The sequence below is a fragment of the Ogataea haglerorum genome (genome assembly GCF_019207285.1).
Source record: "Ogataea haglerorum isolate 81-453-3 chromosome Unknown 81-453-3_NODE_4_length_651989_cov_98.092404, whole genome shotgun sequence".
Classification (NCBI taxonomy): domain Eukaryota; kingdom Fungi; phylum Ascomycota; class Pichiomycetes; order Pichiales; family Pichiaceae; genus Ogataea; species Ogataea haglerorum.
This window is the reverse complement of record NW_025065154.1, coordinates 155,861-182,606: the sequence shown is the minus strand read 5'-3', so window position 1 is coordinate 182,606 and position 26,746 is coordinate 155,861. Positions and strand designations below refer to the sequence as shown.

Genomic DNA, 26,746 nt, shown 5'->3' with positions numbered 1-26,746 from the left:
AGATTTTGTAAACATAGTTCGACCTCTATGGATTATGCTGTATTGAGCGACCGGCAGCGGTCGGAGCTCAACAAAGCTGTGATTCAGTACCTGGACGGAATTGTTAGCGATTCAGCGGTTGTCAGCGAGCTCCGCTCAAGACTAGGTGTTCCGGCACATAATGATCCAGATACTATACCTAATAATTACCTGGAGAAGAAATGGGCCACCGTTGTTCGACTTCAGAAGCGAATATACGATCTGGAAAAGGAGATCGGCGAGTACAAGGAGCTTGTGGATAATTACTCAGAATTACTGGAAGCAGCTGGCGGCATGGACATTAGAAGAGATAAGCTGGAATGGATACCTAGCAGGGTGAAAGCGGTCTTAAAATTGCACAAGGGTTCCGTCACTTGTGTCTCGATACACCCTTTTGAGCCGGTGATGGCTACAGGCTCTCAAGACGGAACAATTGCGTTCTGGAACATGCTCGATCTGACCGAGCCTGAACGTGTGATCAGGAATGCTCATACCCGGACAATCAATGCACTGGAGTTTCAAAGCAGCGAAAATACGGTGGACTCGACCAAAATGGTCCTTCTTGCATCCTGTTCGTCAGATCTTCTCATCAAGTTATGGGACAGCAAGACAGGTCAATTGGTACGGGTGCTCACAGGCCATGACCACTTGGTTTCTGGGCTGAAGTTTAATCCGGCAGATGAAACACAGCTGGTCAGCTGCTCGAGAGACAAGTCGGTGAAAATCTGGGATCTCGTTTCCGGCTGGTGTCTGCGAACTATAAGGGGGCATTCCGACTGGGTCAGGAAGGTTGATGTGAGCTCAAATGGAGAGTATATTTTGAGCTGTTCGAACGACCAATCTGTGAGGCTTACCCATTTTGCTACTGGAGCAGGTATTTCCCTATGTCTGGGCAGTGAGCAGGTTATTGAGGATTCGGTATTTTTGCCAGCGGAAGCCAACGAGTATATTGATCCTTTGGTGGACATTAATGACGAGACATACGACATCCTGGGATATAAATATTGTGTCAGTGGAGGACGAGACTGCATGTTGCGCATCTGGAAGCTCAGCGTTCCGGATTTGACCAATCCAGAACGACCTTGTCCGTCCTCTAACCCCAAAGCTGTGCTTCTTCATGAATTCAAAGCACATAGCTCCTGGATACGATGTTTTTCCATGCATCCTAACGGTTACTATCTTGCATCGTGCGGGGACGACAAGCTCATCAAAGTATGGGATCTCCGTACATTGGCGTCAACAGGGCAACTGGGCCATGTCGCGCAACTGCGCGGCCACGAGAATTTCGTGAACGTCATCGCATTTGCTGCTCCAGTGGTATCCGAAACTTCAACAACAAACGACAAAGCCAAGAACAGAAAGCTACTCGAAGGTGGCATCCGCTGCTATCTTGTGAGTGGGTCGGCAGACAACACAGCCAGAGTATGGATATGATTGCGCAACTAAGAAATATACACTTTAACATCGTTCCAATAACAAATCGCACATCGTTTGGAGCAAAAAATTCGCTTCACTGGGATCTCTATCGCATCTTTGAAATCCCACCATTCCATCAGTTCCGCGACACTTTCCACACAGGTGTTCTCGCAATAACCACAAGTGACCCCGTTGTTGCCGTGAATCAGCGCCTTGATGGCCAACTTGTACACTCGCTCGTGCACGGTGTCTTTCCACTTCATAAGCTCTGACTGAGATATCAGGTAGTTCGAGATCTTTCGCAGCGAAAGCTCGACCAACGTTGGAGTCCACTGATGCTTTTCCATGAGATGAGATTGCTCAGAGTTGAACGACGAAAAATCGGTTTCTTGAAGAACGGATAAATTTCTTGCAAGAGAAATGGCATGCAAGGCAGCTTTGGACACCTGTTTGTTCTTCGAAGTCCAATGAAGTTGGCCTATATGTTTGAGGGTCGAGTCTGAGTACGGAGACTTGTAGCCTCCTACCTCACGCGTGTTCTCGCTAGAAGCGTGTTCGATAAGCGGGTTGGGCCTGATTCTCAATGTGTGTAGATTCTTTAGTTTGAGAATATTATGGGGTAGAAACTTGATCTTGTTGTTGGATAAGTTTAAGCTTTTCAGATTAGATGACTTCTCTATGAGACCGGGAACTCTCGCTATTTTGTTGGTGCGCAGAGAGAGCACTTCCAGACCGTCTATATCAAAGATCTTGGGGGTGAGCGACCTCAGCTGGTTCTTCGACGCGTGAATGTGCAAGACTGGCTTGATTATCCCATCTGGCCCGTATAGAACAAGGTCTTTGAAGTCTGCTATTTGCTCAGGTAGCGAGTCCAATCCGAGCTCTTCTAGCTCCAAGTTATATATCTTGCTAGCATGATCGACATCTTGATCAAATAAGTCTGTAATGATTTCAGAGGCAGCTTTGCTTGCCGCTTCAGTGTTCTTGACAACGAAGAACATGGGGTCGTCGTACAGACTAGGCCGATAGCCCTCAGGGAACGTCGAATCTCGCAGCTGCACGCCGTAGACCCTGCCGTCGCGGTCCAAAGCCAATTGTTCCTCGTTGTTGAGCACACGCTGCCGTTTTCTTGTCGGCTCCGGTGCTAGAGAAGAGGACGTGCGCTCAGCAGATATTTTTGGCGGAGTATCAACTAAAGTAGCCTGTGACTGGGAAATTATGGGCGGAGATGACGGGATGGTATCCAGCGTAGTGTTGTTCGTCATGTATGAGTGGTCGAGTTCGGCATCAGGAACGTACTGCAAATCGGGAGAGCTTGTTGTCGGCTGTCTGTCAAAGTATGGAGTGTAGGACGAGCTGGAAAAAGATATCGAATCAGACGTGCCTGAGCTCACATGGCTCCTTGAAAACCCTGAAAATTGGTGAATGCGCGGATTTTCCTCGTCCATAGCCATTTCATCATCACTGGCATACGCAGCTGTACGCTTTCGAGCCAATGGAGGTCTTGACTCCATGGTAAGTTACGCGGTAGTTTATTTTTCAGTAGCACCGCCAATGCGCGATATCTGGCAGTAAAACTTGAAGCGCGTGACATTGACCACGGGACTTATATCTGTTCCGAGTTTACAGTTAAAACCGCGACCAGGGTTCGCGATCTAGAGCAAATGAGCTACTGCTCAGCTTTTGCGACTACTCATCAGCCACGACATTTGCGAGCGTTGCTTGCTACACGTAATGTTGCTAAATTGGCGAAATCTGCGTCCGTTCATACAGTCTTACGGTACAGTTGCTACGATTCTTCATATCCGCTAAGCAAGAGCTCCCATCTGTACAAACCTTATTTCTTATTTCCTACATAGTTGCCAACTGCATTTGATGCTGGGTGCCTTCCAGTTTGGAATGCAGGGGAACAATAATAAACACGGTTTCGAGCGGCAGATCACTCACATAACTTTTACGCATAAAAATAAGTTCATGCACTGCCAATTATTCAATCATAAAGCGTAAATGGAATTATCGTACTAGGTAGGGAGGGTCTTACATACTAAAGCTGGACAAGCCTTGGCTTTGTGAACATGACAGCACATGTGAGGCGTCTTCTGTGCCTTGTGTTAACCTTGCTATCTTTTTTGAGGGATCTGGAGCAGTCACCGGTATCGTTCCATCCCGACGAGTTGCTTCTCTGGTGGTTGATGTGACTATCCAGCTCATCAAACGAGGGATCGGATTTCTCGCTCTCATCAAAAACATGCTCATGTAGCGTTTTCTGGGAATCAATGCTAGAAATGGAACTGGCCGGCGAGGTTGGTTGCAAAGGGTCGACATCGTCGTTATCGTACTTTGTGCCCTGCTCCAGACACTGTGATAGATTCGGGTACGAGCTGGACTTGTGGTCCAGGAGTTTGGAACGAGTCTGGTCACCATTCAGCCCTGAGGACTCAAAGTGACCTCGCTTGCGAAAGTATACTAAAGAGCCGACTAAAGGAAGACTTCCACAATTGTGAACGATTGGGTCGGCCAGCTGCGTTTTGGACTCTTCTTCAGCAGATCTTTCAGGCTCGGATATCACCAACGAACACTTTCTCATGGTTGAACATCAAGTTATTCAAGATCAGGTAAAAACTTTCAGTCAATTATTATATCGCCCCACAATTTCTTTAACTGTACCTTACTCAATTCTGGGGGTGGGGTGACTATATTGATATCTTGCAATTTCGCAATCTGCAGATTAGGCTAAAATTCTAACATCGCCCTAGCAGACGCAGGTATCGGAACATGGTTGCTTAATTCTCGAAAAAGAAAAGCAAAAAACAAAAATAGTAGCACCGGTTGGTTTCGATCCAACGACATCAGGGTTATGAGCCCTGCGCGCTTCCACTGCGCCACGGTGCTTAGTTTCAGCGTTTTTTTCAGGCGGGATACCTAAGTGAAAGAGAAACATGAAATCCAAGCGTATCTGAGCTGGTCCATGTGCACCCTAAGCCAATCTCCCTTGTAGTGTTGAGCCGTTCGCAGTCCGCAAAAGACGACCTGTTGTTCCTTGCCAGCCAACTTCAGTGAGTAGGTTTTGTTTATGTATTTCCCGTTTGGGAAATATCCAAACTGTGGACTACAATTTTCCAGACTATCTGCAAACCGTTTTACCAAGAAGATTTAAGTCCATGGACTGACTTTGCCATGAAGTTTTCCAAGACAACTGCTCTGACCAGTTTGGCTTTAGCTCAAATGACACGAGGGGCCTTATTTGATGCAGCCCAGATAGACCAACCATCCATATTGGAGCCCATTTTCATTTATGGCCAATTTGACTCTATTTCTAATTATTCTGATGTTTCCAAATACAACCTCACAACAGGAAATCATGGGCTGTGGGCACTGAGTGCCATTAATGACTCGATTATCCAACTGGAGACCACTACGGCTACCAAAGTGTTTAATTTTAATGATACGTCTTTTATCTACCTTGTCGACGGCCAGCCGTTTATATACGACATCGAAGCAAAAAACAGTACACCTGTGCGAAATTGGGACCAAGTTGAAGGCAATGTCTCCAGCGTTCTTCTTGATAATGACGAGGTCTATTTTGGTGGAGATCTCTCTTATAACAACGAGTTCGGTGTGGTTGTATACAACCTTTCGAATGATACGCTGACAGGTACTCTGTTCGGCGGTTTTAATGGCACAGTGAACAGTATGATACATGGCAGCAACAAAAGCATCATTTTTGGAGGACAATTTGACTCCATCGGCTTCCCAGACATTTTGGCTACCAACGGGAGCAACTCGACGCTGGTAGACCCAGATCAGTTGATCAGTTTAAAGTACGCCCAGATATCAAGCTCCTCCGGCTCAGGAGCACAAACAATTGTCTGTCCGTCGGACTCAGCCCAGTGGAAGCTGGGGGAGGACGAACAGGGGTCGTGGTCGGCAGCACTGCCGAATGCTGTGCAGCCGTCCAAAATACGGCTTTACAATCTACCCGACGGAAACGGCGTGAGTCTTTTCAGGGTGATAACGGAGCCGGCCAACGGAATTATGAATATGTCATATGTTGATCCTGACACGCTTGGGACGCGGTACTGCGATGCCTGGTGCCCGCTGCTCCCGAATACTAATTTATCAGCTTCAATAGCGCAGCACAAGGAAATGGTCAACAGTGGAATTTACACTGCTGCAAGCAATGTGACAGCTGGCTGGATCGGATTTGGAGAAAACTACCAGGAATTTGAATTCGTCAATCCTCTGCAGGTCAGTGAAATATCAATCCAAGTTCTTGACAATTATGGCAGCTACGCAGGATTATCTGGTTTTGAGATGTTCCAGTATGGAACTACGATTTACGCTAATAACACACTAAACGAGCCAACATGCTCCAACATCGAGAGCTACTCACGAGCGTCCAATTTGGGTGACGTGGACTGGACTTCCGCGCCAGGCTATTTGACCACCACCATCGGCAACTCAGATATCAACGCCCAAGGCATCAGATACCACCTCAATATTACCTACTCCGGAAACTACTCCGTCTACCTATACACACCAGGCTGCTTGGGAGACGATTCCTGCGGCGAAAGAGGAATTGTCAATGCGTCTTTCTACAACAGTGCCGAGCTCCTGAGCAGTAAACTGGTCTATCAAACCAACAATGAGGAAAAATACGACATAATATACTCCGGCTACGTTGATATGGAAGCCGGCTCCCAAGCACATCTCGACGTCACATTTGACTCTGCACTATACAGCGATCATGTCACCTTTGTCGCAGGCTCGGTGTATGCTGAGTTTGTTGGTCTGGATATCAAGAAGGAGATAAGGAATAAGTTGAATGGTCTCTTTGAATATCGACCAGGATCCGAAGGACCGTTCGGTAACTCTTCCATTGATTTGCTGGGACAGAATTTGACAGCAAACGCAAATGTCACCGGCTTGTATCTCAACGATACTGTGCTCTACGTTGCTGGGGATTTTGAGTCAGACTACGGCGAAAATTTGATTGCCTTCGACACCAGGACGGCGGGCTTTAATGACATTTCCAATGTAAGCGACCCTGTGAGCCAGATCCTAGCTGTTGATACGGATCTAGTTCTGGTTTCGGAAGATCAAAAAGTGGGGCTGTTCAACGGTAGCTACCACGAACTGGCAGCACCTGACCACCCTTTTTCTGCGGCGACGTTCGACTACAACTCGTCTGAGTACATCTCGCTCATTTCAGAGAATAACGCCTCAGTATACGACTACGCCAAACAGGTTTGGACTACGTCTGACCTCCTCAGGCCCGATATCTCAAACGCTATCAAAATTGACGATGTCGACTTCGCCGTGGGACAGGTTGTCAAATACGATGCCAGATCAATCAATGTCGCGCAAATCAGAAACGGGTCTACCTTTTCTCTGGACTCAATCAGATCTGGAGAAGTCAACGCGGCAATCAATTTGAACGGGACACTGATTTTGGGTGGAAATTTCACCACCACAGACGAAAAGAGAAACTTTGTGATTGTCAACGGTACCACCCCCAACATTACATTTAGCGACAACTCGGCTGTGAGAGCGCTGTACAGCTACAAAGATGCCATTTACGTGGCCTTCGATGGAATGGCGTCCATTGATGGCACCTCCGGCTCCAGCTTGTGGGTGTATAACACCACCTCACAGGCTCATGTTTTCATGTCCGACAGATTGACGGGAAGCGTCACTGCTCTTGGCGTCAATCCAAAAGATAGTAGCGTGGTGCTTGGAGGAAACTTCACATCCAGTCGGTGCAGTTATCTGTGTCTCTTCGACCCGCGGAACAGGACGCTATCTGCGCCTTCTAGCCAGGTTTCTGGAGAAGTGACATATCTACAATACTTGGACACTCTGAGCATTCTGGTGAGTACCAACTCGCCTGAACCGTCTTTCAGGCTTCTCAACCTCAGCACGTCCTCTGTCGAACCTGCGGATTACCTTGATAACATCTCCTTACCGGGCAACGTCAAGAAATTTATGGTTGCCGGGTCGCATCTTAATGACACGGTGATTGTCATGGGCGATACCTACATCGGCTCAATCAAAGGAAGCAGCTATAGCCAAATTGGGGAATTTGGGTCTAACAGCACGTTTACTGACTTTGAGCTGGTCAACTCTTCCGTTTCGTTCGTCAACAACCAGATTTTGGTAGCTGCAGGAAAAATCGTGCTTCCCGCGTACGGTGTTGCAGATCTCGCCGCATACAATGGAAAGTCTTGGGTCCCGCTTGTCACCGCGGGGCAATCCTTCAACTCGACTTTGGCCACAGTGAAAGGAGTGGTGAAAAGCTTCAGAACAGTTAGTTATGCCACCAGTGCCACTAAATCGTCCACCAGCTCCACCAGCTCCTCCTCAAGCATCCAGTCCGGCACTCCAGCCTCTAAGAACAAGGGCACAAGCCATCTCACCAAAGGACAGGTTGTCGGCGTTGGGCTGGCGTTGTCTGTTGGAACCATGTTTCTATTTACAGCTGCGGCTGCCGGACTGTACTACGCAAGTAACAGGGCCACCAGAATTGCACCGCTGTATTCCAGAGTGGGTGAGGAAAAGATGGTGCAGGCGGTTCCACCGGACCAGGTGATGAACAACATGAGTAAAGCTAAGGCTTCATAGTCTGTATATTAATTGCATAAAAGACGATTTCGATCGTCGCGACGAAACTAGAGTACGAAAACAATTTCTTCTGAAGCGTTTTCAAAGCATGTCTAAAAGTCTGGATAATGTGGCCTTGGGGATCCGATCCAAATTCAACGAGAACGTGTACAATATCATTGGGCTGGACATGAAGGGCGCTCCTTCGTTAATCTGCAAGCAACTGATTGTGCAGAATTACTGTCCCAAAATCAGTGTTATCTCTACAACGAGCTCGGACGCTCTAGCCTCCACTTTGGGATTTGGCAACTTTCTGGAACTTCTCAGGTGCTTTGAGCAAGGTCTTCTGGATCAGGATCCCGGAATAATTGCTTCCAATGGCTCCAACTTGAGGCTGACAGTGCGATTTGTCAGTCCCATCATGGACCAGTTACGAGAACAGGAAGAGCTTCTGCAAACAAGGCGGTCCAGTTTGGGAGGCAGTGCCAGCTTGGGTGGCTCAGACTCCTTTAGCCAAACGTTTTCCGTGTCAGAATTGTACAACCTGAACGCATTGGACCCTTTCATAAACGATCATATAAAAGATGTCGACAGCCTAATTACCGCGAGCGATGACTCTGTGCATACAAAACTTGCTCGAAATTCCATATACCTGAAGCTGCTCACAAAGAGCATCTCTTCCGCAACTATTTCGTCTTTCGAGTTCTTCAACCATCCAATAATGCAACTGTTTGTCGTCACGTCTGCGGATTCCTTGGAGACAGTCAAGGAAGCGCTTTCTGGCTGGAAAAGAACTGCTTATCCAAGCTGGTTGGACATTGAGTCGATATTAGAGCTGGTTCTCATTATTGTCGACCCAGAGAAGGATCTGCAAGAGGGGCTACGTCTCCAGGAACAGCTCAAACTAGGTGTTGGGGTGAAGAGTCTCATTGTACCGCTAGACAACTCCGGGGACACCGTGAACGTTGGGAAGCCTGTATTTTCCCAACTTGGTGAGGAAGTGTCCAGAAAGGAGTCCCCTGAGCGCGGACTCCCGCGTCAAATCTACGAAACGTTCAGCGATCAGATACAGGACATCATTCACAAACAGCTCATTCCTCACATGGAAAGGAAGGTCAGATTGTGGACAGAAGAATACGTGGCTCCTCGCAAGAGCTTTACAGGAAGATTCTTCAATGCAGGAAAGAAATGGGGCGGAAATGGCACCAAAAAGTCGTTTTTTTCGTTCAGTAGCAGCGAAAAGGTCGAAAGCACTCCAGAGCCGAGCGGCTCGAGCTACAACAAAAAAGATGGTTACTACAATATCAAGTCGCCGGAAATGGCAATAAGGCGTTTAGCGGACTGGAATTTCATGCTTCGCGACTACCGAAGCTCGTACACGACGTACGAGCTGCTCAAGAAGGATTTTCTAAATGACAAGGCGTACAATTATCTCGCTTCGCTCCAAGAATTCATGGTCATCTCATTAATTATCGGCGCAAGCAATAAGGTGAATCCACTAGACAAGCCGCCTATCAGCATGGTGATGAATGGAATCACCGCAAAAATCATCTCAGAGGTGATCAATCCGCTGGTGGACTCCTCGTTCTACTCGTATCTGTCGCGGTGCAATCTGAAGACCTATAGCATCCGATTACTCCTGATAATCGCCGAGCTTTTTTTCATTCTCGGACAGTCGACAGCATACTTTGGGCACTCCCAAGCTTCTGCATCTGCATTGTATTACAACGAGGCAATCAACTTGTTCACCAAGCTGATCGACTCGCACCTTTTAGAAAGCACGGCCAACGCTGTATTAATGGAGCGGGTTGCTTACATTTATTCCTCCTTTGGCCAGCCGGAGAAGTCTCCGAGAACCGAACTCAAAGAATCGTACTACGAACAGAATAATCCTCAGAAACTGCAGCTCCCAAGTCTGCTCTCCTTTGGGCAGACCAGACATCGCAAGTCGATACTGTGGCTGCTTCTGGCTGCCAAAGAGCTGGGCCCGGTCTCCAAGTCCACCCAAACAAAGCTCCTCGTGGAATGCATCGAGGACGAGATAGCACGAGTCCCAGGACAACACGTCGCGGAGTGGATGCACAGGGAAGACGGGCTTTTATACAGTCTGAAAAAAAGTCTAGGTATATAGTCTAGCACAGCCCAGCTCAAGCTTAGTCGTTGGAAATATGTAGGCCAAGTGTGGTGGTGAAAAATTACTGCCGATTTAACATGTCGACTATATTTGGGGCACGTGTCAAGAACGTTCTTTCTGCTGATACGCTTGTGTTGGTTCCCTTGAAAGGGCCGAGCACAGAGCGAATTTTGACCCTGGGCTACGTGCAGGCTCCACGGCTCAATTCTGGCGAGAAGTATGCTTTTGAGGCCAGAGAGCTTCTGAGAACGCTCCTGGTCGGCAAGGAGATCAAGTTCTGGATTCTCTACAAGAACCAGTCCGAGAAAGAGTTTGGAGACGTGTCGACGCCGCTGTTCCCTTCGTTGATTTCGTATCTTTTGGAGAGAGGTGCCGTGAAGCTGAGATCGGGAATATTCGACGACGAAGCTCTGCTTGATTTGCAGAAAATCGAGGCCAAGGCCCGTGACAAGGGAGTTGGCATGTGGGCTAAGAACTTGGGTGCCATTGAGACGGCCAATGAGCTGACACCAAGCCAGAAAGAAAAGTCAAAGACCTCACCGCTCGACGCCATAGTGGAGAGAGTGATCAGTGGAGATCGCCTGATGGTGAGAGCGCTGGTCTCCAAAAACAAGCACGCTGTGTTTCCTGTGCTGGTTGCTGGAATCAAGGCTCCAAGAACCGCCTCTGCGGAGCAAGAGGCAGAGCCTTTTGGCGAACAGGCCAAGAGCTATGTGGAGGCCCGACTGCTGGCCAGAAACGTCAAAATCAGTGTTGTCGGCGAGTCATCCAGCGGGATCGCGGTTGCACAGGTGATCCATCCGGCGGGTAAAATAAATGCCAAACTGCTGGAGGAAGGTCTGGCCGTGGTGGCTGACTGGCAGTCCGTTCTTCTGGGAGCCAGCGAGATGGCAGATTTGCGCAAGAGTGAGCGCATTGGCAAATCCCAGAAGAAGAATTTGTGGCATAGCGAGGAAGGATCGACCGAGTCCCCTGAGAAGAACTTCAACGGGACAATTGCAAAAGTGATTTCTGCTGACACGCTGGTGGTTCGTCTGAAAAATGACTCTGAGATTACTGTTCAGCTCGCATCGCTCAGAGGACCAAGACAATCTGACCCAGAGACTGCACCTTTTGTTGCAGCTGCAAAAGAATTTGTTCGCTCCAAGGCTATTGGCAAGCAAGTCAGGGTGGTGGTCGAGTCAATTAGACCGAAGACAGAACAGCTTGACGAGCGCTCCCTGGTTAGCGTCTTCTTCAATGACGGAACCAACCTATCGGATATCATTGTTTCCAATGGCTATGCTTCCGTTTTGAAGTTCAAGTCGGAAAGCAAGCCGGACTACTGGGATTCTCTGATTGAAAGTGAGTTGCAAGCTACCAAGCTGAAGAAAGGAATGCACGGCAGAGTGCCAGAGCCTGAGAGAGTTGTGGACGCCTCGGAGTCTGCGGCAAGAGCAAAACCGTATCTTTTCTCGTTCCAGAACAGAACCAAGATCCCTGGCATCGTGGAGCACATCACAGCTTCGAACAGGTTCAAGATCGCCATGCCTCGTGAGGGCTTAAAATTGACGTTTGTCCTAGGAGGACTCGCAAATCCAAGAGGAGACGATGCGATAGCTGAAAAGGCTTTGGCGTTCACAACTAGAAAAGCGTACCAGAGAGAAGTCCATCTGGACATCTACAACGTCGACAAGTTTGGCGGGTTCATTGGCAACCTCTATCTCCCGGGATCCGGTGTGCCGTTCCAGATATCCCTGTTGCAACAGGGATTTGCCGAGTGCCACGAGAGATCGCTCGCACAGACCAAATATGAGACGCAATTCTTGCAAGCAGAAGAGGAAGCACGAGAGAAAAAGCTTGGTGTATGGGCTACGTACCAGCCTGAGGAGGCACCTGTCCAGCAAATGACTACGCTCAGTATTGGCAGAAAATACTACGACGTGGTGGTCACCGACGTTTCAGAGACCATAGCGCTCCAAATTCTCGACGACGAGCAGAAAAAGCTGTCTCCATTCATGAAACAGATGCACGCGTCCTCGTCGAGCTTCAAGCCGCTGGGCAAGCCGCCAAAAGTCGGGGCCCTTGTCGCTGCGAAGTTTTCGGAGAACGGAAAGTTCTATCGTGCGCTGGTGGTCGCTGTTGATCGCCAGCTGAACAAGTACAAAGTGCGTCACGTGGACTACGGAAACAGCGAGAGCGTTCCGCTGTCTGACTTGCGCGAGCTGCCTGCCAACTTTGGGACCTCCGTGCTAAAGCCGCAGGCTCACGTGGCTCAGTTCTCGCTGGTCAAACTTCCGCCGGCTCAGCCTATCGACTACTTGCAGGACGCAATTTATTTCCTTGAAGACCTTATTCTGGACAGACAGCTCGTTGCATGCGAGACTTTCCACGACCCAGAACCAGGTGTCGAGATGGACGTGGAGCTTTACGACCCAGAAACCATCTCCAAGGATCCAAAGTGGACAGTCAACAAAGAGCTGGTGTCCAATGGTCTCGGCATAGTCAAAAAGAGCCTAAAAGATTTCGAGAAGCTGCTCTCTGCCGAGCAACAGACGCTGCTGGAGCTCGAGCAGGAGGCCAAACGTGCCCACAAGGGCTGCTGGGAACACGGCGACATTGAGGAGTAACGAGATGTAAAATAAACTTCACGACGCAAAGGCCGTCTTATATACAGGCATCTATTTCTTGGATTTTTTCTTTGGCTTCTTAGGCTCGCCCTCGATGAACTTCATGATTTCGTCCACCGACTTGTCAGCAAGCTCTGGGTTTGGCGAGACTGACTTGTTCTTCTTCGAAGGCAGCGGCGATGCCTTTTTGGCTTTCTTGGCCATCTGGGCCTCCATTGCCTTCAGCTGCTTTCCTTGTTTCTGCATCACAGATATGTACTCCTTCAGTTGAGAGGTCCACTTAGACGCCTCGACGCTGCTCCGGTCGTTGGGACCAAGGTTGATCTTGAAGATGTTTGCTGCGAGCTCAAGCTGCTCGCTTGCAGGAACAAACTGTTTCAAAGTGACCAAGGATTGGCCCCACTGGAACCGCAGAAGACCGGACATTTGGCTTTGGTCTCCAACATACCTATCGCTCAATTCAACCGCCTTTTGGAACACTTTGGCAGCCTGAACATGCAGTTGCACCTTCTGCAGGATAATAGCAATGGTCGACAACTCCGACACCACGTTGATGTGGGATTCTCCGTGGTACGTCAGCCAGTGCTGCAGGACTCTAGAATGCAGCTTGATCGCATTTAGATGCTCGCCGTTGGCCGACTCGACTAAAGCCAATCTGCTCAGCGCTAGGACCGAGTCGTAAGAGTCTATTCCCCTGGTTCTTTCCAGGATGCGGAACGACTTGCGAGCAAGCTCAGACGCCTGTTCGCCCATCTTGAGGTCCACGCAGATTTGCCCTAGCTGTCCGTATCCCTTGGCTGTTTCAGGGTGGATTGCCCCATAAACTTGCTCGTAAACTTCAATGGCCTGGTTCAGCAGCTGAATACCCTCAGGCTCGCCCTTAGAGACTTTCACACGGCCAGCTTCCCAAATGTCATCCACAGACCTGGAGTAGTAGATAGAGTCTTTGACGACCGGCACAACGGCCAGAACGTCGTCAGCGGTGAACGTTGGAGCTGCCCCGGTGAAACCGTAGGTTCTGTCCCTCCACTGGATGCCAAACTTGCGCGAGATCTCCTTGAACAGGTACAGAGAGTGCACAGGCCACTTTTCTGGAAGAGCGTAGCGGTATCTGGCATAGACTTCCTTCGCAATCTGCTCGCGAATTTGGTCTCTCGACAGCTTCAAGATGTCTGGAGAGCCGTACATCTCGGCCAAAAGCGGCTCAACTTCTAAGTAGCCGACCACGCCAAGAACGCTATTGAAAATATGGGCAATAACGTACGGAACCAGAGCAACGGGCACAGAAATACAGGACCTTCTCAGCAAGTGCTTCACTCCTCTGGCAATCATCTCCTGCAGGGTCACCGATAGAAGGGCATCCAGGACGTTCAGGACCGGCGTGGCATCGAGCTTGGACTGCTCGTTGTTCTTCAAATCGTCCTCGTCGCTGGTCTCCTTCGGCTCTTCCTGTTTAGCTTTTTCTAGTCTCTCTTCCTCCGCCTTCTTGTGAAAGGCCTTTCTTTCCTCAATGTACTGCGCCAGCGCTCCCAAATATCTCAGGTTGATTCCCTGGCGATGCAATATGGAGCTCAGATGGCCGCCATCGATTGGGACGTACGCCTCCGACGTCTCCAAGTCCTTAACCAGTTCTGGGAGCAGGATCTCAGAGACAAACTTGGACACCTCTCTGACTCTCTCCTCGTCTTTCTTCAGTTCTGCAGCAAGTTCTGGAGTAGGTGCTTCCGTCAGGCAGAAAGCGTCCGGATTCAGAACAAACGCAGAAGTGTCCACGGCAATGGTGGCTTTTTCCTCGCCTTCCTTGGCCTCTTCGCCCAGTCTCTCAGTCTCCTGCTTCACAGCCAGGGAGACTTGTCTTCTCCACCACTCCTCCACAGCCTCGTGTCGGAGAACCGTCTCCCTGTGAGGATAGGAATCTTCCTTACCAGTGTAATGCTTGTCAATGAACTCGATGTCGACAGGGGTGGTTCTGTACAAATCAATGATATAATCACGACCGTCAGTTCCCTTCATGCCCTTGGTGTCCATGGACGTCACAACTTCCTTGATCTGCGAGCCATCGAGATTCCATGCTTTGTGTGGCTTGAGATGGAACACTTCAGCTATTTTCTTGAATTTCTCGCTGAGCTTCTCGTCGGCATTCAGCTGGGTGTGTGCCTCGGAACTGCCATAAATGACTTTCGAAACGGGCTCCTCCTCCGACAGCGGCTCATCAAAAATGCCAGGAACAGGGGTCTGACAGATCACTCTATGGCCGCAGTAGTCAACAATCGTGGTGCACAGGTGAGAGATTTCGCTGCTGTCCAGTCGGTTCAGGCATCTGACACCGTCCAAGTCCTTCACGGCAGCCACCCTGGCGGCTTCGTCTCCGCCCGAGCGCTCAAAATCTCCTGCAGCGTCCACGCCAAGAGAATAGAAGATTCCGTTGCGCAGATACACATGCTGAGATGGCTCGTCGTTAGGGTTCATCGGAGCGACGTCACCATGAACCACGGAAATAGCACCCTTGATGGCCTGAACGGTAAAATCAAAGCCGGTCTTGTTCAACAGTCGCTCTCTAGCAAATATCTCCGGGAGACTCGAGCGCGGAAGCTCCTTGCTTCCTTGGTATTCTTCATTCCAGTCCTTGAACAGATCAGCAGCATCAGAGCCACCAGCAATGTAATTCTCCTCAATTCTTCCTAAGTCTGGGTGTTGCAGAGAATAGTTCTTCACAAGCCACGGATTGCTCAGTAGGGCATTGGTAGGCAGCGAGTAGACATCCTGTATTTGCTCAGAGAGGATCTTGGCGTTGACATCGAGCTGCTCCACAAATTTAGGAGACAGACCTTTCAACAAAGTAAGCAGAGAGTGAGCGCGTGATGGTCTTTGGTGTTTCCCGTTCGCAGAGGTCACCTTTCTGGGGGAGCTGTCGAACTTGGCAGCAGACGAGCTGTTCACAAAAAAGCCGGTCACGTGAGCAGTGATCTGGAAACTCTCACCCTCGAGAGTCTGACATTGGAGATAGAGCAAGTCGCCTTTCAGCACGCGTTGCGGCGAAGGCGGCGTCCATGCCGAGACGTGCAACGAGCGCAAAGCAGGGGCTAATTTCAAAGGAGTCTCGGCAGGAGTGGTGGACGGCTTGACGGAGAGCACGGACTCAACAGCATCGAAGATACCGTTTTTGGCTGACTCAGAAAGCTCAGGCTGCTCCTTTTCTTCAGTCTCGGATGCCCCCGACTTTACAGAAACCGGATCAAGCTCCAAAGTCTTGTAGGTAGAAGCTCCAGCCGAAAGACCGCTGATATCGTTCAACGTTCCATAAAATAGCGGGAGCTGCAAAGAGGCGATTTCTCTCACTTTCTGGAGATGTTCTCTTGCCGACTTCTCGGTGTAAGGCATTTCTTTCAAAATCACTGTAGCCTTCGAATCCTCCGTGATATCCCCAATAAGAGTGTCCTCAGCCAGTTTTTCACCTCCAAGGGTCGTTAAGACGAAAGAAGTGTGGTGCTGGGTAGGGGTAATCAGCCTCAAAGTCTGGCTGACGTCTTGTACAGTGTCAGCGGGATTGACCTGAAATACAATTTGCCCGATTGGGTCTGGCAACTTGACGGTCAGCTGCACAACCTCCACCTCCTGTCCCTCTTCTGACATTTCAAATATGTCTAATTTTTCGATTTTTCAACTTTTTTTCGGTTCCCGACGTGGGGCCGGGGGCGGATTATGTAAGCCCGAGGAAAACAATACCAGAGGACTAAAGTTCATTGGTGAATCTAATTAGAGTATACATGCAAGCGATCATTTTAATCGACCTTGATTTGGCTGTAGATGCTCAACACGAACACCATAACACCAATGAATCCAACAGCTCCGCACAAAAGTCCAATTCCTAAAGAAATCACAAGAGAGTAACCCACGTAGAGAACCACAGATGTGAAACCGCCAAGTCTGAACTTTGAGAGTATCAGGGCATGCAGGAACACATAAACGGAAATACCGCCACCAACGAAGAATGATCTCCATTGCCATTTGTAGTTCTCGTTGCACAAAGTGTAATAGATTAGCAACAACGTGACCAAGAGTGTTGTGATCAGCATCAGAATGAAACAAAAGAAGAGGAACCCAAACATGTAGTAGATTCTGTTGAACCATAGAGAGTTGTAAATGAAGTACATCTCAATGGCAATGGCTCCAAAGGGGAAGATGCCTGCAATCAAGGCCATGTTGGAGGTCTTCAAGTACCACGCTTGTTTTGGAATCTGCCTTGGGATCTGGTTAACTTTGACCGGCACCTTGATAGGTGGGCGGCTGAATCCGAGGAGAGAGCCAAAACACGAGAGTGGGACGCTGATAGCGAACCAGATCAGAACAATAACAAACATGGTACCAATCGGCACAGCTCCCGATGAATGAGCAAAAATTAAGAAGAAATTGAAGAAGATGAACAGTCCAAACAAAGCTCCAGGGACCAGCAGTGGAGACAGAATCATGTTAGTTTTCCAGTCTTCACCTTGGAAAAATTTGTAGATGTATGCCGACGTGAAGGATCCAACGAAGCCGAAAACCGCATACAAAACAAACATCAAAGTGGCCAAAGACCCTCTATTGGACGGGGAAAGAAGTCCCAGAAGAGCGAACCCGCAGGTACTGATAGCCATCAAAAGGAATTGGACACCAGAACCGACGAGAACCGACAGCAACATAGGGTTCTTCGGTGGTCTGAATACATCTCCGTAAACCAGCTTCCAGCCCATCTCGTCAATCATGTCGTCATCAAGGTTGATTTCGTTGTATTTTTGGATGTCATTTCTCAATGTTCTGATCAAAATATGAGACATTATGATAGAGAGGAAAATGACGATCAGAGAGAAATTGACCAAGGAAAACCATTGGATCTTAGGATCGTACACGTGCAGGTACTTGTCCCATCTTGTCGCCCAGACAGTTGGTGATTCGATGAAGTAGACGGAATAGGTGAACGTAACACCTGTGTCGGACTCCTGGCTCAACATGACAGGAACAGGCGTTTCAGGGTCACATGTCACGTCGGCGTTTTGAGTGAGCGACTTTGGATCAACTATGACACCCACAACTCTGAACTCATTCTCCTTTCTTTTGTGGTACTCGATATAGATATCGTAGTGGTTGTACAGATGAGCAACGTTCTCGTCGTCAACATATCCAATATGGAATCCCGAATTGTAAAAAGTAGTGCCTGTCTGCTCATCAAGCATCTGTCTGGCTGCCGGCAGCCCATCAATAAGCCAGTTGTGCTTGAAGCCTGCGCGTATGTTTCTGTTGACAAACACCGCGTCCGACTTTGAGTAAGTCTCTGAGCAGAGAGTTTGGCACGTTTTGTTTTCCAGCATGTTCAGCTCGAACGGCGAACTGAAGATTCTGTCGCCGAAGATGACAGATCCCAGCGACTCGCTCTGTTTTTCGGGCCCATCTGCCGGTTTGCAAAAATGGAATCTTGGAAAATAGTAATCGTAGGAATAAAGATAAGTTTTCGACGAACTGTCCTCCTGGTTGATAGAAGGAGTGATATGGTTCACCAAAAGCGGGACCTTGTCACCGGCCTTATACGGAGTTGGTGCCACACCCGGTAGGTAGAAGGCATTGGCATACTCAAGACAAAGAGCCAATACAAGGAACAGACCCTTCATGTTTAAACAAAATAATTTCAATTTTCGTTACGTGGTTTGTAGTGGTAATGGATTGATTCACCGTCATGAAAAATGGCAGAGAATCTTTATGGGATGCGGAAACTGATCGTATACGAGGTATCCGATTATCAGCATTGCGAGCACTTAGCATGTGTGAACAGCTAGCTGTTGACTGCGTTGTTCCAGTATAATTTTGCGTGGTAGTGTATGGCTGCAGGGGGAGGCAAACGGCCGCTTAATAGTACAGCTACATTCGCCTATTTAATTCTCCTTCCCTGCATAATCTACATGTCTCTTTCATATCTCATTTTCTGAGCATGGTCAAGGTTCTGTTCTTTTGAGCCTTCACGTTCCTCGTATGTGGTCCTTTAATAAATTTGTTCTTCTGATGCATGGCATCCATATAAGTCCGAGAGGTCAACGCGGTTTGGCTGAGCGTAATATTCAAGACACCCTTAGCTTGGATTGAGGACTCTATTCGCAGACAAGCACACTAGTGCTAAAACGCGTACTATTTTCCCTCCTTGGCTTGGGAAACTGGGCTTACCACGCTATGTAGAGATTACGGCGTCTTTCGATGGAGGGTACGTCTCCTTCGATTGATGGACCCTTGCACAGTTCATTCAACAACTAAGAAGTGGGTTTCCAGATATAGATGGCCTTCTCGTCGTCGAATTCTGGTTTTCTTTTCTATCGTGGGCTCAGGCAACATCTAGCCGAAATTAATAGCAGAATTTTGCTCCCAGATTGCACTGCACATACAATAGTGGCCGCAGACGGACTGAATATTTTAGTGAGCTTGTTTGAGCAATGTTCCCCTGGACTATCTCCCTAAATCAATCCACGTTCTAAATAGAAAGAATCGTTACTAGCTCTACATAGTTAATCTCAGGCTGTGATCTTCTGGCTCTCAACCTCCTCCTCTTCGCTGACCTCAGGATGAGCATCCTTCAAACTCTGAACGCTCTCGAGCTTAGGATCTTTCAGGAGGAACGCAAAGGATAGCAGTGGACCACAGAAAGCGAGACCAATAGCGACCAGGATCCTCTGGACATGTTTGTAAGAGGCGACCAAAGCCATTCTCTCGGGACTTCCCCAAGGATGCTCATAGATCCAAGTCAACGGAGATCCATAGGCAAGGGCTGCCTCGGTGGCGTTGGAGATTCGCTTGTTGATTTCCTTTGGTAAGATCTGGGTCCAGACAGCTCCAGAAATGGAGCCACCCAGAGCTGAGCCGACATAGTAAAGACAGAGGTACAAAGATAACAGCGTAGCCATATGCTCGTGGTCTGCGACAGTCTGAATGGAAGCCTGAGTAACATAGGTGAAGAAACCTGCACCGAAGCCTAGCAGACATTGGGCCCCAATCAAACCGTCCTTGGAGCCGTCTCCGCCTCTGTATTTGATCATCAATCCCAGGGCAATAAACCACATCGAAATACCAAAGATAATGAAAGCCTTCAGTCTTCTGATGAACGCGATAGCAAATCCGAGGATAGTTCCCGTGATCACCGAGACGAAAGAGTAGAGACTTGTAATTCTAGTAGCGGACTTGACGGACTGGTTGAATGCAACCACTAACACAGTGTACAAGTAATCACCTTGCATGTACCAAACCAGATCGATGTAAATGGCAATCATCAGGGCTCCCCACACAGATGCGTCCTTCATATACCTTGCCTCGAGGAATGGATGTTTTGCGTACTTGGCTTCCCAAAGGAAGAAAAATGGAAACAGGCAGAAACCAATGACCAGAGGAGCAATCACCTTGGCCTTCTGCCACTCAGACTTGTATCCTCCGGCCAGGGTAAACGGGGTCAAAATCAGACCAAGACTGAGCATGAGACAAAGCAGACCAACCAAGTCAACTTTCCAGAAAAACGTCTCAATCATGAAACGCTTCAAGCCCAGCCTCTTGAAGTCTGTGACTCCCTCAAGCCTGTGAATGTCTCCATTGCGGTAAGCAAGGTAGTGCATGTGCATGAAGCAGAGAATCAGCGGAATGCAGGCGAGCGGGAAAATAAAGGCCCACATACCAATACCCCAGGACCAGGTTCTCGAAGCCAAAACCGAGTCGGTCACATTACCGGAAATCCACGTGTTGATCACGAACGGCAGCGCTGCAACAAAGGAAGCGAGCACCCTCCAGTTCATGTTCGAAAAGTCTGCGGAAATGATTTGCAACAGCACAATGACTCCAGAGTATCCGAACTGGTACAGGATTGCTCCCGCAGCAAATCTGGTGACATCGTATGCCTGAGACTCGATAATCGTACCAACTACGTACAGCAGAATTCCAACAAATAGCAGCTCGATTCTACCGAATATGTCTGAAAGCCTGGCGTAGAATAGCTGGGCAACACAGGCTGCCACCGAACGCACCACGGTCACGGTGGAAAGCAACGAGTGTTGGGCGTACGAAGATGTAGCATACGATTGGTAAGTGCTTCTAATTTGTCCATCAAGACCGTAAGCGTATGCAACCAGGAAGATGGAGAAGAAAACCGCGACTTTACCGTACCACACGTCGTACTGCTTATTCAGAGCTTCTGTGCGTCTAACTCCGTAGCTTTTCTGCTCATAATTGCTGTTAGCCTTGGTGAGAACGTCACTCTCCGTGTCTTTTTCTGTGTTTGTAAAATATTTCATGGAAGGATTTTGGGAGAAAAGGTTTAAATCCGTCCCATTATATTTGTCTGGGTTGCGCCCTGTGAGGGTGGGAAAGTCGCATAGGAAAAACAAAACTTCTAGTTGCATGAAACAATAGCCAGGATTCCAGTTTCACTTCCAAATAGGCTTCGGCTGACAAAATTACAAGGCCGGCAGAAGTGGCGTACGTTAACCTGCATTTTCATTCGATAAGGGCTTTAACATCGGTATTCGGTATTAACGGCGAAGATGGTGCATAAAACAGGGTCGATGCATAATTGTGAGAACCATCTAATTCATAACAAGCTTATTTGCTATTTATAATTTTAGAGCGCCTCTACTACGAAAACAATAGGGCTAAGCTGTTACCATCCAAATCGCTCTTGCACTGGCGGACGTTGTGATGGTTACGTCTGAACGTTGACAGTTGACCAGCGAAACGACAAATTCTGTGAGCCTCTCGGCCGCGACCCTGGGGATGTTGCAGCTGCAGAAGATAAAAAATATTCGGCTTTAAGAGGCGCCCGACTTAACTAGTGCAAAAGTAAACACGGTTCTTATTTTAGGCCCGGAGATTAAGGGTGACTTTCTCCTCGCAAAGGCAGTGGAGCGTGTCCGCATTGCAATAGGCAACGCCAATTGACGTCCAGCACTGCGTGGTCCCCTCTACTAAACTATACGTGTAATTTTCAATTTGCTTCGTTGCAGTACCATTTCCGCAAAGGGAAATAATTTCGGCCGTAGGACTAAATAATCAAACAATACGTCAACTGAAAGATACATTGTTGCACTGTAATGCCCAAAAGTTTGTATTTCCCGAGAAAATTATCGAATCAATTTGCCGGTATGGAAAATAGTGTCACTAAAAATGAGTTGACCCGTGCCCTCGAACAGCTCAACAAAAACCCGAGTGACCCTAATCTGGCGAGGGAGGCCGATGGTTTGCTGAATAGATTGTATTCACAGCTGTCCCAAACAGGATCTGAGGGCCTAGCATTTATTCCGGCAATATTGGGATTTCTTCAGTATGACAAACTCAACTCGATCGTGCTTGCCAATCTGATAAAGTTGCAAGCGAAAGGAGGAAAGGATTATAATGAGAGACTGGTTGACTCTTTGGAAGATCTGATTGAACTCTCGCCTCGACAGCAGGTGCTCAAGGTTCTGACCCGATTGTTCACCATTGCACCCGCAATATGTCACCAATTGTTCATGGAGAACCAGACGCTCGTTTCCTACATTACGAGGGAGACAACTGATCTCATAAACGACACAATTCCAAAGTCCAGGTTTGCAAGCCTTCTGGACCTCTTTTCAGCTGCGTGCGTGGACGAGCTGTGTCGGGTCCCTATTGCCGACCAGTACTCGGTGGTTCCCATCCGCGCTTTGGAGTCTGCTGATCTCCACGTGCGGGCTCTTGGGGCATTGGTGATCCTCAAGATATGGAATAACCTAAAAAAAGAGACGTTTAAGGATCGTCCTAGTTTGTCTCTGAGCAATTTGGAAAAAGTGCTTTCGGAAGCTCTTGAGCAAAATGACTCCTCCGCAGTTGAAGGACTTGCCTACCTGTCTCTTCATAGCAAATCAATGAGAGACAACCACTTTTTGGTGGAGGAACTGACAGAATACCTGGATAGTGAGCCATACGGGGTGGTTTGTGTGCTGGCTAACCTAACCTGGGTTGCCAAGAAAGACCAGCTCAGTCAGCTGAAAAACATCAACGAAGAGCCCGACAACGAGAAACAGCTTCGTCTTTTTTTCAAGTATCTGCTGGATTCTGGAACTGTTGGTAAAGTCACTGGTCTCAAGTCTGTTTCCTCCAGGGTTCAAGAGAAAGCAATAGAGCTGCTTTACAACATATCAACAGACCGGAGTTGCCGTCCGCAGCTGGCACAGCAAGGTGGCGTTGGTACGGTGGTCACATATCTCGTCAAGTCGTCTCAGAACATCGACTACAAGAACGGAATTTCGATTAGCGAACCGGTGGAAAACCAAGAATTGCGTCTCACCGCCATCAACACGCTGGCAAATATTCTTTCCAGCAGCAATCCGACTGCTGTTTTCACGCGTCCTGAGCTTGTTACACCCGTTCCCTTTTTGCTTGAGCCGCTAATTCAATACGACATAGAGATTAACGGCACCAACACTGCAAGCCCGCTTTCACGACTTGAGATCGACAATGCTGAACTGTTCACCTCATTGGTTGCTCTTATCAATCTGTCGTCAGTTGACGACATCGACGTGAAGCTGGTTCCGGTGAAACTGGGGTGGCCGGCCATTGGCAATCTCATGCTCTCTGCTAACGTCCAGATTAGACGTTGTATTTTGGAGCTGTTGGCAAATCTCATTGTGACCCCACTGTGTATGGAGAAGTTTTTCAACTGGTCTTCAGAGAAGGATGACAATCACAGAAACTTCAAGATTCTTGTTCAGCTTGTCGATCTAGACGATCGCGCGTCACAACTGGCGGTCTTGAATATCCTGGCGAATTCCAGCGATTTTGAGCTGGTCGCTGTCGTACTTCAGAAGTCGGAGATGTTTCTGGATCGCCTGTTTGGCCTACTTCAAAACCAGTACGACACCGATATTCTTCTACGTGGATTCTACATTCTCCAGAACCTGGCACACTTGCCGGATCATGAGCTGGTGGCTTCTTACGCTCAAAAACACAACCTGAAAGGCATCCTGGGAGGCCTGTTTAGAAACGTGGGTGACCTGGAGGTGAGACATATGGCAATTGATGCTTGCAAGAGGTTGCAACAATAATATTGTCATACACATAATTAATTTTCGTAGATTTTTGATACTCATTCTATATTCTTGTATTTCTGTGTCTCGCTGATCTTGTCAAAGATGTATTGGTCTAATTCGGGATCCTCAGTCACCTCGATATGTGGCACCTGAGACCCCCCCAGCAATCCAGCGCCCGTTCTTCTAAGGTACTCTAATCGGTCTGTTATAAGAGTGCTGTTGCAAATCTGCGTCATGTCTCTGCCGGCGAACCCTGCAAACTCTAACTTCCGCCCGCACAGCGTATCGAGCACCAGCTCCCATATCCAGAGCTCAATGTCGTATCCGATCTGAGGGAAGTTCTTCCCGAAATTGCGCAGCTCCTTGTCGTTTGGGTCAGTAAATAGATTTCTTTCAACATAGTCGAAAGGATCCATCTTAGGATTATGGATGTGGTAAAACAGAGGCTTTCCGGGAGACTTCTCGAACGCAAAGCTTCCAAAAGTATGCATGTAGCTGTAGACATACGAGCTCTGCAGGTTCTCCATGCTCTGCATGTTACTTTTCACAGCTTTCTTGAGATTCTCGTAGTCAGCCACAGGATCAAACTGAACGATGGTTGAGTCTACGAAGAACTTGGCGTGCTTGATAAAGGTGCCGTAGAGCTTATCAGGCTTGCGATAGACCTGGTAGTTGGGCTTTCTGAGAACGTGGGCTGCCAGAACCAACGTCTCCTTGTCGCCTTCTCCAGCGCCGCCCTGGGACAGCAGCGGGTGGTAGCCAGCGGGGCCATCGAAATTGTAATACAGAGATAGCAAAAGCGTGTTGAAGTGCTCCTTTTTGTTGATGAGGATCTGGCCGCTCTCCGAGGTCCAGTCGGGAAGCGTGCCCAGTCTGTCGTGGAAATTGATCTGGTCCTCGACTTCGATGAGCTCGTCCTTCGTCACGTACTTTTCTGTCGGCGTGTAGAAATCGTTGAGCCGCCGCACCGGAAAATTGCCAACTTTGATGTTCAGGATCTTGTACAGAAGCGGAGAGCTGGTCCTTCTCCAGAAGTCGGGCCAAGTCACCATGCGGAACTTCTTGTACAGACTCGACTCGAATAAATGGTCTGGGTTGGATACAGCAAAGTTGTCCGAGTCCAGGTACATCATGTTCTCGAACGAGCTGGCCAGCATGGCAAAAGACTTGAGCTGGTACCCTTTCAGTTCTCCGAGCGACTTGAGGGTGTCGTTTCCTAGGACCTGCGACAGCCTCACGCATGTTGCGTTCAGCTCGTTTGGGAAGACATCGTCGCACAGTTTCGGCTCGTACTGGTCGTTCTGGGGAATGACAATCTCGACCGGCAATTTCGAGCCGGTTTTCCTCAGCGATTTGATCGACAGGTACGCATACCACGTATACATTCCACCGCCTACCATGGTGTATCCTGTTCCGCGGTAGAAATCCACAGGGCGCTTAGGAAGGCTCGAGAGGATGTTGCGGTGCTTGCGCTTGAGGTCCTCCACGAATTGGGGGTCAAACTCCATGAACTCGAGCAGCCGGTTTTCTGAGAGAACGTTGTACGGAGTCTCTTCGAACTGCGTTTCCCAGATCACCGGCTTGCCGTCTAGCGTGATGGTGCGCTCAGGATGAGGAAACAGCATCTTGTTCAGCCTCAGAATCTCGGCAAACCTCCGGAACACCTTATTCATCGGGGCACGGACGTTGATGGCTTTGTAGGCGCGGCCATCCTTATTTTTCCGCAGCAAAATCTCCCGGTCCTCCGCAAACTTGGTGTTCTCGTCCTGGATCATCTTCCTGATGTCGTAAGCAGTCAGCGGGCCTTTCATGCCGTCTTTGAAGTACTGTTCCTTGATGCACTGGGACGTCCAGTAGTTTTTCAGCGCAGACCGAGAAAAGTCCAGTATGTCCACCTCCGAGCCCGTGGCGCGTGCCTCGTACAGAAACAGCGTGCTGTAGAACAGCAGCGCGCACGCCAGGGCCAGCAATATCCATTTTTGAAGTTTGGGACGCAGCATTGCACGGCTACCTTGTGATCCGGGCTGAAAATTGCTTGGCTCCGGCAAGACGCGTCGATCGTCCAAAAGTTCTCGTCCCAAGAATAAGTCCTCATGAATTTGCGGCAGGACCTCACCGGAGCGCGGGACGCGGCACAGACGTACCTTGCAAGGGCCAGGAACTGGTTTATGGAGTTTGCGCTGTGGAAGAAACTGCTCTTTCTCGCCGTTCCTGTCGCGTACGTTATTGTCCACATGTTGGCGTCCAAGTACTACTCTGGCCTCGTGCACAAGATGGTCGAGGTGGCAGACCACTGGGCGTCGTGGGGACTCCGTGGAAAGCTGCTGCTGTTCATGTTGGTCGTGACAGTCAGTTTCCCGCCGGTAATCGGCTACTCGGCGCTGTCGCTGCTGGCAGGCATGGTCTACGGGTTTGCTGGCTGGCCGATCATTGCCTCCGCAACGGTGCTTGGCTCGACGCTGTCGTATCTGCTCTGCCGTCGGTGGCTACAACCGTACGCCGTGTGGTGCATGCAGCGAAACGTGAAGCTCAAGGTGTTCGTGTCTGCTCTCAACGACGAGAAGGCCCCCTACTGGCAGAACTTCGGCCTGATGTGTCTGGTTCGGCTGTGCCCGCTCCCCTACTCGCTCTCGAACGGGGCTCTGGCGGCGATCCCGACGCTGGAACCCAGCATTTACGTGGGAGCCACAGCTGCAGTCAGTCCGAAATTATTTGTCCCTATATTTAGCGGCTACCAGCTACGAAAGATGATGCAGGACGGACGGAGTCCAGGAAGGCAGACGGTGGACTTTCTGGGCATGGTGATCGCGCCGCTGTCGTTTGCGGCCGTGATATACGTGATATATAATCGTGTTTCACGAAAATTGGAGTCGCATGAAATTGACGAACTTTCCGATCTAGGCTTGGAGAATGCTTAGTTGGGG

General features: G+C 49.0%; 12 protein-coding genes across 12 annotated transcripts; 6 read left to right on the top strand and 6 right to left on the bottom strand.

Moving 5' to 3' along the window:
- Positions 1–27: 27 nt before the first annotated feature.
- Positions 28–1,452, top strand: KL911_001666 (uncharacterized protein; the record flags this gene model as incomplete). The annotated part of the gene is made up of 1 exon (XM_043196649.1): positions 28–1,452. The coding sequence occupies one exon, from the start codon at positions 28–30 to the stop codon at positions 1,450–1,452; it is 1,425 nt and encodes a 474-aa protein (XP_043055427.1).
- Positions 1,453–1,460: 8 nt separating this feature from the next.
- On the bottom strand, positions 1,461–2,948 carry KL911_001665 (uncharacterized protein; the record flags this gene model as incomplete). The annotated part of the gene is made up of 1 exon (XM_043196648.1): positions 1,461–2,948. One exon carries the CDS (start codon positions 2,946–2,948, stop codon positions 1,461–1,463), a length of 1,488 nt encoding a protein of 495 aa, XP_043055426.1.
- A 530-nt stretch (positions 2,949–3,478) lies between these two features.
- On the bottom strand, positions 3,479–4,021 carry KL911_001664 (uncharacterized protein; the record flags this gene model as incomplete). The annotated part of the gene is made up of 1 exon (XM_043196647.1): positions 3,479–4,021. One exon carries the CDS (start codon positions 4,019–4,021, stop codon positions 3,479–3,481), a length of 543 nt encoding a protein of 180 aa, XP_043055425.1.
- A 590-nt stretch (positions 4,022–4,611) lies between these two features.
- On the top strand, positions 4,612–8,055 carry KL911_001663 (uncharacterized protein; the record flags this gene model as incomplete). The annotated part of the gene is made up of 1 exon (XM_043196646.1): positions 4,612–8,055. The coding sequence occupies one exon, from the start codon at positions 4,612–4,614 to the stop codon at positions 8,053–8,055; it is 3,444 nt and encodes a 1,147-aa protein (XP_043055424.1).
- An 88-nt stretch (positions 8,056–8,143) lies between these two features.
- On the top strand, positions 8,144–10,165 carry KL911_001662 (uncharacterized protein; the record flags this gene model as incomplete). The annotated part of the gene is made up of 1 exon (XM_043196645.1): positions 8,144–10,165. The coding sequence occupies one exon, from the start codon at positions 8,144–8,146 to the stop codon at positions 10,163–10,165; it is 2,022 nt and encodes a 673-aa protein (XP_043055423.1).
- Positions 10,166–10,245: 80 nt separating this feature from the next.
- Positions 10,246–12,777, top strand: KL911_001661 (uncharacterized protein; the record flags this gene model as incomplete). The annotated part of the gene is made up of 1 exon (XM_043196644.1): positions 10,246–12,777. The coding sequence occupies one exon, from the start codon at positions 10,246–10,248 to the stop codon at positions 12,775–12,777; it is 2,532 nt and encodes an 843-aa protein (XP_043055422.1).
- Positions 12,778–12,828: 51 nt separating this feature from the next.
- On the bottom strand, positions 12,829–16,410 carry KL911_001660 (uncharacterized protein; the record flags this gene model as incomplete). The annotated part of the gene is made up of 1 exon (XM_043196643.1): positions 12,829–16,410. One exon carries the CDS (start codon positions 16,408–16,410, stop codon positions 12,829–12,831), a length of 3,582 nt encoding a protein of 1,193 aa, XP_043055421.1.
- A 149-nt stretch (positions 16,411–16,559) lies between these two features.
- On the bottom strand, positions 16,560–18,422 carry KL911_001659 (uncharacterized protein; the record flags this gene model as incomplete). The annotated part of the gene is made up of 1 exon (XM_043196641.1): positions 16,560–18,422. One exon carries the CDS (start codon positions 18,420–18,422, stop codon positions 16,560–16,562), a length of 1,863 nt encoding a protein of 620 aa, XP_043055420.1.
- An 888-nt stretch (positions 18,423–19,310) lies between these two features.
- KL911_001658 (uncharacterized protein) lies at positions 19,311–21,071 on the bottom strand (the record flags this gene model as incomplete). Its single annotated transcript, XM_043196640.1, has 1 exon — positions 19,311–21,071. The coding sequence occupies one exon, from the start codon at positions 21,069–21,071 to the stop codon at positions 19,311–19,313; it is 1,761 nt and encodes a 586-aa protein (XP_043055419.1).
- Positions 21,072–21,866: 795 nt separating this feature from the next.
- Positions 21,867–23,837, top strand: KL911_001657 (uncharacterized protein; the record flags this gene model as incomplete). The annotated part of the gene is made up of 1 exon (XM_043196639.1): positions 21,867–23,837. One exon carries the CDS (start codon positions 21,867–21,869, stop codon positions 23,835–23,837), a length of 1,971 nt encoding a protein of 656 aa, XP_043055418.1.
- Positions 23,838–23,878: 41 nt separating this feature from the next.
- KL911_001656 (uncharacterized protein) lies at positions 23,879–25,633 on the bottom strand (the record flags this gene model as incomplete). The annotated part of the gene is made up of 1 exon (XM_043196638.1): positions 23,879–25,633. The coding sequence occupies one exon, from the start codon at positions 25,631–25,633 to the stop codon at positions 23,879–23,881; it is 1,755 nt and encodes a 584-aa protein (XP_043055417.1).
- Positions 25,634–25,709: 76 nt separating this feature from the next.
- On the top strand, positions 25,710–26,740 carry KL911_001655 (uncharacterized protein; the record flags this gene model as incomplete). The annotated part of the gene is made up of 2 exons (XM_043196637.1): positions 25,710–25,734; positions 25,911–26,740. 2 exons carry the CDS (start codon positions 25,710–25,712, stop codon positions 26,738–26,740), a joined length of 855 nt encoding a protein of 284 aa, XP_043055416.1.
- Between the last annotated feature and the right edge of the window lie 6 nt (positions 26,741–26,746).